General features: G+C 44.1%; 1 protein-coding gene across 1 annotated transcript; it reads left to right on the top strand.

Moving 5' to 3' along the window:
- Positions 1-583: 583 nt before the first annotated feature.
- CYP24A1 (cytochrome P450 family 24 subfamily A member 1) lies at positions 584-10,090 on the top strand. The gene is made up of 12 exons (XM_075517385.1): positions 584-842; positions 931-1,121; positions 1,560-1,653; positions 2,375-2,471; positions 3,689-3,780; positions 4,581-4,692; positions 6,076-6,221; positions 6,534-6,700; positions 6,887-6,965; positions 7,392-7,586; positions 7,696-7,807; positions 8,722-10,090. The coding sequence occupies exons 1-11, from the start codon at positions 585-587 to the stop codon at positions 7,804-7,806; spliced, it is 1,542 nt and encodes a 513-aa protein (XP_075373500.1). The 5' UTR covers position 584; the 3' UTR covers position 7,807; positions 8,722-10,090.
- The last annotated feature ends 673 nt before the right edge of the window (positions 10,091-10,763 follow it).

Genomic DNA, 10,763 nt, shown 5'->3' with positions numbered 1-10,763 from the left:
ATCCACCCACCAAAACTTGTTATTCCTCAGCTCCCTGCATTTTTTACTCCATCATTTCAAAGCGCAAACAGTGAAGGCAGACTGAACTCTTCAGCCACCTGTGCGTTGCAGTATGAACACCACAGCCCCCCCACGCTTCGTGCGGATGCGCCCTGGCCGCCTCGCGCCCCTAAAAAGCCGAATTTATTAAAAAAAGAGAGAGAGAGAAATTGCTTCAGGAGACGGTTCGCGGGAACGCCAGGCAGCTTCGCCAGGGAGCGGGTGCCGCTGCCCGCCGCGCTGGCCGCTGCCCGCCCCTGCCTCCCGCTCGCCGCCGGCGCCGCGGGGTGCGGAGCCGCGGCAGCCCCCGGGAAGCTCCGCGGGCGGAGGCGCGGACGGCGCTGGCGCGGTGCCCTCCTGCCTCGCCTGAGCCCTTTCATGAACCGCTTGCCCCGCAGCCTCCCCGGGCCGGGCCGGGCCGGGCCGGGCCAGCCGGCCCCACCTCACCCCACCCAGGGCTCCCATTGGCCCCCGATGAAAGTCCAGCGAGCCTCCCGGCTGCTATATATATACATATATGCGGGTGGGTGTCTGGCAGCGCGGCTATGGGAGGCTGCAGCATCTTCCTCCGGCACCCCGCCCTCACCTGCGGCCGCGCCGCGATGAGCCCCGCCGGCCGCGGAGCCCCCGCGCAGCGGTTGCTCGCCTCCTCCCTCTGCGCCCCGCGGCCGGCGGCGACCCCCGCTCCGGGGGGCCGCGGGCACCCCCTGGCCGCCCTGCCCGGCCCCCCCAGCTGGCCGCTGATGGGCAGCCTGCCCGACGTCCTCTGGAAGGGGGGGCTCAAGCGGCAGCATGAGACGCTGGTGAGGCGGGCGGAGGGATGGGGATGCTGCGGCGGGGCAGGCAGGGGCGCGCCTCGCACTCACCGGGGGGTCTCTTCTGCGCCCGCAGGCTGGGTACCACAGGCGGTTTGGCAAGATTTTCCGCATGAAGCTGGGGGCTTTCGACTCGGTGCACATCGCAGCCCCCTGCCTCCTGGAAGGCCTGTACCGCCGGGAGAGCGCCTGCCCCCAGCGCCTGGAGATCAAGCCCTGGAAAGCCTATCGGGACTATCGCGACGAGGGCTACGGGCTGCTGATCCTGTAAGTGGCAGCCGCAGCAGCCGGGCGGCCCCGGGGAGGTGCAGCGAGGGCCGGTTGCTCCCCGCGGCGGGGGGGGGAGCCGGTGCGGGCGGGCTTTCTGAGGCCCCCGGGGGATGGATGCTGCGGGCGGGCGGGCGGCCGCCGCCAGCCAACCTGCCGCGCCCGGCTCCGCGGGGACCGGGCCGGCCTCCCCGGGCTCCGCTCCCGCGGGGCGGCTGTGCCGGCGGACGCGCCGCCCGGAGCTGCCGCCCGGAGCGGGTCTCACCCCCTGTCCCCGAGAAGGGGCGGCGGCGGCCGGTTTGCGCCCGCCGGTGCGACGAAGGCGCGTCGGCGCCCGGCGATGTCTTGCTGCACATGCCGCGGGCTTGGGGTTTTTTCGTCCTTCGTTCTTCTTTAAGCCTTTCTCTTTTCAGCCTCGCTGTTTTTAACTCAATCTAGGGAAGGAAAGGACTGGCAGCGGGTAAGAAGTGCCTTTCAAAAGAAATTAATGAAACCCAGGGAAGTTGCGAAACTGGACACCACAATCAATGAGGTACTGCGCTTTCAGAAATTCTCTCTCTCTCCCCTGTTCCCTGGAAACCTGGAAATAAAAGCAGATCAAGTGACCAGGTGTACCTGGAGAGCTGTTGATCTGCTCTCCGGTGGTAAAACCACGAGTTAATACTCCGAAATCATTCAGGGAATAGTAAGTACAAACTGACTATTAGGGTCTGACCAAAAGTGAGACCACACAGAAACCTGTAGCTGAGATTGTCTGCCTCCACAGAACAATAAGATGATTCCACAATGATACGGGCTCCTGCAAACAGAGGTTTTGCTTACTTTTCTTGCATTCAGTGTTTTTTGCCTTTACTGCTTCATTCTGATGTTCCTCCCATCAGGGAACACCTCCCTCTTTAACATCTGTGTTCCTCATTGAGTTTGAGGAGCATCTGTGATAAACAGCTTAATCTTCTTTATTGTGAAACTCCAGTATTATCCCAGCGTCAGACTGAAGCATTTCATCCCTGTGGAGGAAAGCTCAGTTCATTGAAGTACAAGCAGTACTAGCATGAGAGTCATGTAAAATCCAAACATACGTTAACACAAGGGGAGATTGAGTCTTGTTCAAATAACAGGAAACATAAATATTCCTCTCTTGTGGGAGATAGTTACCTATTTAAAAGACAGTCGAAATGCTAACTTACACAGGATTTTTATTAGTTGATGTCATTTTATTGCCTTCTTTTCTCCCTCTTCTCTCCACCGCTTAGGTCCTGGAGGACTTTATGCACAGAATAGATGATGTTTGTAACCACAATGGACAAATGGAAGACGTCTATTCAGAATTCAACAAATGGTCATTTGAAAGTAAGTTGGTTTTTGCCTGAGAATGGTATGCATTTTGTACCTGCCATGGCATTTCAGTTAAAGTACGATCAGTGATGAATGTGTAGGCTGATTATTTCCAACCTATCAGCTACAATATCATGGAAAGTGGGCTGCAGAAAAACCAGAGGACTATCTGTGCATGTGCAAAATTCATCAGCAGGTATACAAACTCTCCTGTCTGGTTATCTATGTGGCTTGTAAAAAAATTCAAAAATAGTGACTTATAAATCCAAAACTTGAGGGAATCACAGTGCATTTATCTAGAATGGGATCAGATAGCACATGACCATTGTTGTCCATCTGATACTTGTTAATTACCAGCAGCACAAGATCAATGAAATGATCCTGTAACAGTGAAGAAGTGTTGATTGTAGACAAGGGTTGGAAAATCCCATTTAAAATGTTTATATTGGGATTAAGAAGCACTGAAGTAAGTTACCAAGACAGGAGCCTCCATCTTTAGAAACCTTTCAGAGTACATGAAGGAACCATCTGCCAGGAATGACGTAGGGCAGAAGAAACTGCATCAGCGGTGCCTAACAAGGAGGGATGGTCGGGTATAGTGCGTAACCGAACGAGCTCTGCCAGGCCTGTCCTGCTCTTGGCTGGCTCATCTCAGCAACCTGTGTACTGAGTTCCTGAAAATGTTTTAAATGCGTTTTTTCCACTTTCAGTGGTGATGGCTGCTTTTGGAAAGGGAGAAGTAGGAAGTGACAGCTTTGGGGGGAAAAAAAAAGAGCAAGTGGAAAGAGGTGGACGCTGGTGGAGTGTGGGATGCTGCCAGTGTTTGCAAGTGGTTTCTGGCTGGGGAAAGGGCTAGGAGATGCTGGACTAGATGGCCTCTTCAGGTCCTGTTTTCCTGTGACTCAGTTCTCTTCAGTAGCTTTGCCGAATAGCTTACTTGCCAAATATGCCAGCCCTGCTTGGCAGAATGATCTGCTGCTCGTGAGGGGATCAGTGGTGATTCTTATTTGTGAAGAAAGTGCTACTGTAAGGGCACCTTAGCTAGATATACTGCTACTTGGGTCTGAGGCAAACATGCAGAAGGTGTTTTGAAGTGCTGTTCTCACAGGTGTGTATCATAGAACAGAGACCATTTTTCAGAAGGATAATCCAAGCCATTCCTTGACAATAAATGGTGGACACCATGCACCCTTTTGTTTATATCATTTAATGATAATATTGCTTAACAACAGGTATCTGCCTGGTGCTGTATGGAAAGAGATTTGGTCTCCTACAGCAGGATGTAGAAGAAGAAAGTTTGAACTTCATCAAGGCTGTAAAAACGGTATGGAAGAGTCTTTACTGGGGCTGTCGTGGTTTTCTACCCCCACTACTAATGAGAGGGTACCAGTTTAAGTGGGTCACCTGAAAAAAGAAGCTCCAGCTTCTGTGCTACATGTTGTATTGGCAGCCTTGCACATCCAAGGCAACACGTATGTGCAGTGCTAGTACTGGCCATCTGACTGTCCCATTTATGAAATGCCTAAAGATGTAGGGGGGAAATGCCGTATGGACATCAGGATACTCCTGGAAATAGAGTTGTCAGGTTGGTTGGTTAACTTTCCTCTCCCTCTGAGACACCTGTTGTGCAACACTGCTGTTAGTTGGGTGGGACTCTTGGAGTTGTGTGGGATTATGCAAATACACTGGGTTTGGAGGTTAGTCATTCCTGCAGGCACACCTGCTGTGCATCTTGCTGCAACTTGGACTCCAGTGATATATATCTGCCTAATTTTAGCCATCTAAAAGATAGGTATCTAGCCTAGCCTAGTTTTTTAGCTCCATCCGTTTTCAAGGGAGAGAGAGGTACTGCCAAAGGGTGGCTTGTCCCATTCTAAAACAGGTGCCTAAAATAGATAGGATGAATCACCTACTGGAGAAGCCTCCTATTCTCCACTGGCTGTCCCTTATTTTTAGCCGGATACAGTCTAAGTAGGTTGAGACCCAATCTTTCTGTCCAGGATGGAAAATCTGCCAGAATCTAGACTTCCTGAAAATGGCCTCCTACTTTACAGTCTAATTTTGTTCACAGATTGCAAGTAGATAGAATAAAGAAAGATTTCAAAAACTCTTTCCCTATCACAGATGATGGCTACTTTTGGAATGATGATGGTGACCCCCGTGGAACTTCACAAGGGTCTGAACACAAAAGTCTGGCAAGCTCATACTAAAGCATGGGATGACATTTTTAAAACAGGTTATTTTTTTAAACACGATTTCTCTCCTTTCCCTTCTACTCTGTTTCCTACTTGGTGGAATTAACTTTCTTCATGCTTGCTCCTGCCCTATGCTGCTGTTAATTGCTACCTTCAGCACAGATGGAGACACCTTTGCTGCAGCTAACCACAAACCTATTCCAAGCATAGGAGCACTGTCTTCTTATGACTAACACTTAGCTCTGGTTGTGGGGCAATACCCAATCCCCAGGGAAGCCCCAGAAATTTGGGAGCCAGCAACATCATGCGTCCACTTTAATCCGTCATAAAAGTAAATAGCCAGAAAGTGTATAATCTCTTTAAAGGCAAGGTATACGAGTGAGAAAAGGGACCTTCCTCAAAGGGACCTCAAAGGGAGTTGTCTTCTTGAGAAACAAGACCTTTACATGCAACAAAAGCCTGTTTGCTAAAAAAAGAAATGATAGGTTTTCTGAACAACCTGGAATATAGTTGTAAGTTTTAATTTAAATCATAAGGTACAGTTTGGCTTTTTGACAACATTTTCTGTCTATTTAAGATTAATTGACCTTCAAAGTTACAAAAATTACTCTAACTCAGATATGAAGTTAAGTTTATATTTTTCAGTATTTTGCTAGACAGTGACAGTTATGGCTGAAGATTAAGAAAGGTTTTGGCACTTGGATGATTGTAACGCTGTGATATATTTCTCTTAGGTATTTCAGTACTTGATACTTCAGGAGTTTTGGTCATGCCAGCCACACGTGCACTTATTTTATTGCTTCTTAGTTTATAGGTTTTAGGAAAGACACTTTAAACCAGTTTTGTTCAGAAAAACCAGTTTGACACCTTCACTTGACTTGAATAGCTCCTTGCTAGGAACTGGTCTTAACAATTGGGATATTCATGAGAAAGGGTGGGCAAAATCTAGTTCTCTGTATTTAAAAAAAAAAATAGCATGTAGAAATTTGGCATCTATTTTTGCCTTCCCCTAGTAAGTCAAAGGCTTAAGTTTCCCCTCAGGGAGTCTGACTGCTAAGTCTCTTTGATTTTTTTAACACCTTGATCCCCTTTGAAAATTCAACCTAATAAATTTTACACACTTGTATTTCTGTTTGCTAAATATTTCACTCAACACTTCACTGATTTCCTTTCCTAATTTAAGAAAGCAGAATTCCTAATAGTTTGCAGGAGGTCTTTCTGTTCAGAAGTGATTTTTGTGACTGAGTTCTTTGTTTAAAAAGTTAAAATACCATTATTTATTCAGTATAATGCTCATCACTTGAAAAAGGCGCACAGCTTGGTATCCTCTTTCAAAATCCTGCATGTAAGATACATTTTTGCTTTTATTTTTATAGTATTTTTAGTGATTTTCCATTAATTACCTCCTGCTCCTCCCTCCTCAGCCAAGCACTCAATTGACTGTCGACTGGAAAAACACTGTGCAAACCCTCAGGAGGATTTCCTGTGTGACATCTATTCTGGAGGACAACTTTCCAAGAAGGAGCTGTATGCGGCCATCGCAGAGCTCCAGATTGCCGGAGTTGAAACGGTAAACCCAACTTTCCAAGAGCTTGTTAAAATTAGCATCCTTCCAACTCCCTGCTTTCTTCCATAACATCTGAGAGTGAGCTAATCCTGTAGTTGCTTCGGTGGCCTAAATGCAAATGAATTTTTACCTGAAATCACTAGATTCTTTATTCTGTTCGTGACTTAGAGAACAACTGGGATGGCTCATAATCCCTTAGGTTTACAAAATACCGTAAGGCAGTGACCAGCCGTAAATGTTGCTTTGAACTTTTGGCCATTTCTTGTTTCTGTCATTACAAATTGAGGTCTTACATTTCTTTTTGGTTTGTTTCAGACGGCCAATAGCTTACTGTGGGCTTTGTATAACATTTCACGCAATCCACATGTTCAGCAGAAGCTTTTCCAGGAAATACAGAGTGTTTTGGCTGCTAATGAGAGTCCAAGTGCTGAGAACTTGAAGAATATGCCTTACCTAAAAGCATGTCTGAAAGAATCCATGAGGTAAAATTCTCAAATAATTGCAAAAAGCAAAATGATGACAAAGTTTTTTACCAGCTAGTGTCTACTAGGGAGAAAGAATTTTCTAGTATATATAATTTTGTTCACCTTGTCGTTTAGGGTAAACTATGATAGATACAGGAAGAAAAAATGCTGGAAATTTAACCTGTTTTGTTCTTTTCACTGCAGATTAACACCCTCAGTGCCATTTACCACTCGCACCATTGACACAGAAATGGTTCTGGGAGATTATGTACTGCCCAAAGGTGTAAGTCAATTAATCTAGCTTATTAGAATATTTTGTCATTGATTAACTGTCCTGTAAACCACTGAAGTTGGTCATATTTCAGTCTCAAAATGACTTTGCCAAAGGATGAGTCCCAGGATAAGGAATGAGAAATTCACACCAAGAATTCCCATAAACTGAAAACCATACCTGCCTGCACTGCTGTTGAATTTAGACAAAAATATTTTGGTGTGCTATTTCAAAAAAATTTTTCAAACTTTCCAGTGATTTTCTGAGGAAACTATGACCTTTTCTGTGTTTGAATTAATCTTTGGAGAATTACATGACATCTGCTGAGGAAACTGCCTTGCCTTTACTGTTGCATTATTTTTTTCCATTAACAAGCTGATTCACTTGGTAGCTCTAAGCCAATTTGTAATGAGACTCTCTCTATTGCTTTGTTTATAGACCGTACTAATGATAAATAGCCATGCCCTGGGTTGCAATGAAGAGTACTTTAATGCCTGGACTCAGTTTAAACCAGAGCGCTGGTTTCAGAAGAACTTAATAAATCCTTTTTCTCATGTTCCATTTGGCATTGGGAAGAGGATGTGCATTGGGCGCCGCGTAGCAGAGCTCCAGCTTCACTTGGCCCTTTGCTGGGTAAATACTCTACAACGGCATTCTGTACACAATGCCTGGTTGTTCAACATTTAACCTAATCAGGAGACCTAGAAGCCAAAGCATGCTAACTGGAACGTTTGTGTTTCAGCTCATTCGCAAATACCAAATTGTAGCAACTGACAACAAACCAGTAGAAACACTCCATTCAGGAATACTGATTCCCAGCCGGGAGCTTCCCATTGCATTTCACAGGCGATAAGGTACGTGCATAAGGGTCTCCTGAGTACATGAGACTTTTCTTTGAACCTCATTTAGAATTTTCATAGAACTGTCACTGTAAGAGAACGGATGTTTTTCTAGGCTTTATTCTCACAATGTCAGATCTGTTAAATGCCATCACATTTCGTTACTTTTAACAGAAAATATTCTATGTGCTAAGAAGACAAATTTTGTATGGCCTATGGCTCTGAAGTTAGCTGTCTAGTTTTAAACTCCAAGAGAGCATGTCTTCTGATGCAGATGATGCAGATCAGAAATGGGGAACCCAAAATGTATATACTCTTGGGGAAAATAATAGCCATTATTTTAGCCATAAATAATATTTTAGCCATAAATAATAGCATTATTTTGTTATAATATAACTTCTCTACTGCATTTCTAGAAGATATTTCCTGAAAAATAGCATTTGATTTTGAGCATCAATGTACAGATTAAAAAGAAAATGCCCTAGTGAAGGAACAGTACACCAGGGCACTACAGAGTTTAGATTAGAAAATTTTATTTTAGGCAGAAGGACAAAGAAAAGAAATATCTATTTGTAAATAGTCGTGCAATGTTGCAACTTATTATACATTTTTGGTTCAAAAAAATTGAATGTAAGATTTCCTCTGCTCACAAGCTTATACAAATAAGCTAACAAAAAGCTTATTTGTGTGAAAATCTAAATTGGAAAACGGGGTCCTTGGTCTCAAATTAAGTCCACAAACTAGAAATCAAGTGACATTTAACTGCTATGGGAGATATTTTTTTGCTGGCCAACACCACACGAAAAAATCACCCAACATAATTTGAGTAAGGGTATTAATTCCATTGACTCCTTTAACTGAAGTTTGTTCAGTGCTATTTGCTTTTAAATAATCGATCACTATATAGATTCTTTTTCTCTTTAATACAGCTTGCAGAAAATAAATGACAACCCTGCTGCTGCTGCCTTCTCTGAAAAAATATACATCGACTGGGAAAGCCGAAGCCTATGGTAACCAGTGGAGAAACTGCAACACACGTGCTTGAACAATTGCTGAGCCAGAAATAGTATCAACAAAAGCTCCCATACTGTTTTATTGGAAAGTGTGGTTAGTTAGTTCAGCTGTACTTAGCAATGTTAAAAGGAAAGAAAAATACCATGCATGTTCATATACCTATGCAAATATACTGATTTAGTGCAGCTGAGGGACTGTACAGGACAGAGCTTGATAATGAGCTGTGGAGTGTTACGTACAGTTCTTCTTAGTGCACAGTGAAATTATTATAGCCTCAAGCTGTTCAACAGGCTAGCTTGGAAAGGGCTGGTTTCCAGTTTGTGGGTATCATATAGGACAGACACCTAGGGGAACAACAGTCATGACTGAACTGGTCCCATTAGCTCAGAGTTGATGAGCTTTGAGAAGTCACCTTAAGCGAAAGAAATTCACTTAGTCCTTACCAAATTACCAATGTCATGAATTAAACTGAGAAGTAAGATGGCAGTCTGTAATAACGCTAACAACAGGGCTTAAAAATCAGGATAATGAAAGAAGTATGCTTTCCCTAATGTTATTCACTTCCTTAACAAAAGGGAAATAGGGACAAAGGTATATAACAGGATTTATTCCTCACGCCTGCACAGTACTTTGATTTGGACGGTTGCAATACTGTGCCTGCCACATACTCTGCTCAGACCCATAGAGTGTTTCATGCCTCCAACTCCCAAACAAGCCATTTTATCACACCTTTATTGTAAAACCTTAGTGGCCTTTTATTGCATGAAAGGCCTTATCCGTAACTGGAATCACTGGAATCCTATGGGTTCTGCCACTATTAAATGATGATTATCCTAACAGGATAGTTACTTCATCAGATGAGTAATATAAAATGTATGTTTCAAAGAACCACAGGATATAAGGATCCTAAACATTTCGAAAAGGTCTATTTCTTGTGGAGATTTCAATACCTGTATCTAAAGGTTAAAGTTGTCACTGCCCTGCATGTAATACTGTACGTTAGCTATTATGGTCACTAGTGTATTTTTCCAATGATGCAGTTTCAAGTACAGGTTTTTATATATAACCATGAATGGATGGTTATTTTTATTTTTTTACATTCTGAAATTATACAAGGTCTTAGCATTTGTTGGTCTGTCTCCTGCGGGTTTTTTGTTTGTTTTCCTCTGCTGTTATACTCAGACATGTAAATGTAGCCATATTACAATGTGCAAAGCAATTTGTGCATTATCTGAATCTTTCTAGTCAATTTGGTAATAGTCAATTTTGTAAAATAAAGATTTCTATTTTTTTTTCTATAAATAGTCTTCCATAGTTTGTTATAAAGTCTTTGTAGCATTACAGAAATCTTGTCTTTCATGGTAACTTCTTGTAAAAAAATTGCTGTGGTACTTTCATCCCTCTGCTTAATATCCTCAAAGGGCTTGAACTTGAGGTTCTACAACATCAAGTTACTTTAATTCAACACTGAAAAAATTCTGCTTTATGATACCCGCAAGTTGCTTGATTGTATGCTATGACCACACCTTAGCTGGGAAACTGTTTGCAAAGCCCAGCTCCCGGCGGGAGGGTATGGTGGGCACTGCCTGGCGCAGGACCGACCCGGGGAGGTGGATCCTGGCTTAGCAAGTACAGGGGAGTTAAGCCCTGCAGCGCAGGGCTTTGATGCCAAACTCCTCTTGTGCCATTAATCTCACCATTCCTTCAATCCAGGCTAGCCCTAGTATTCAGGAATGTGTTAAAACCATGCCTACAGTCCCTTTCCCTCTGTATAATCCTATCAGACCTCAGTGAATGCAAGCTTTCTGCATCCATAGCACAGTCCGAACATGTTCCTCCCCAGCATGCACAGTACTGAGGTCTCCAGGGATGGGATTGTTACATTTCTCTCCTATTATGACAGGATAAAATCAATATAAAGTTTTGAGGAAAGATGAAAATAGTTTGAACCTTTGCA

The sequence above is a fragment of the Mycteria americana genome, chromosome 14 (assembly GCF_035582795.1).
Source record: "Mycteria americana isolate JAX WOST 10 ecotype Jacksonville Zoo and Gardens chromosome 14, USCA_MyAme_1.0, whole genome shotgun sequence".
Taxonomy (NCBI): domain Eukaryota; kingdom Metazoa; phylum Chordata; class Aves; order Ciconiiformes; family Ciconiidae; genus Mycteria; species Mycteria americana.
This window is presented reverse-complemented; position numbering and strand designations above follow the sequence as displayed.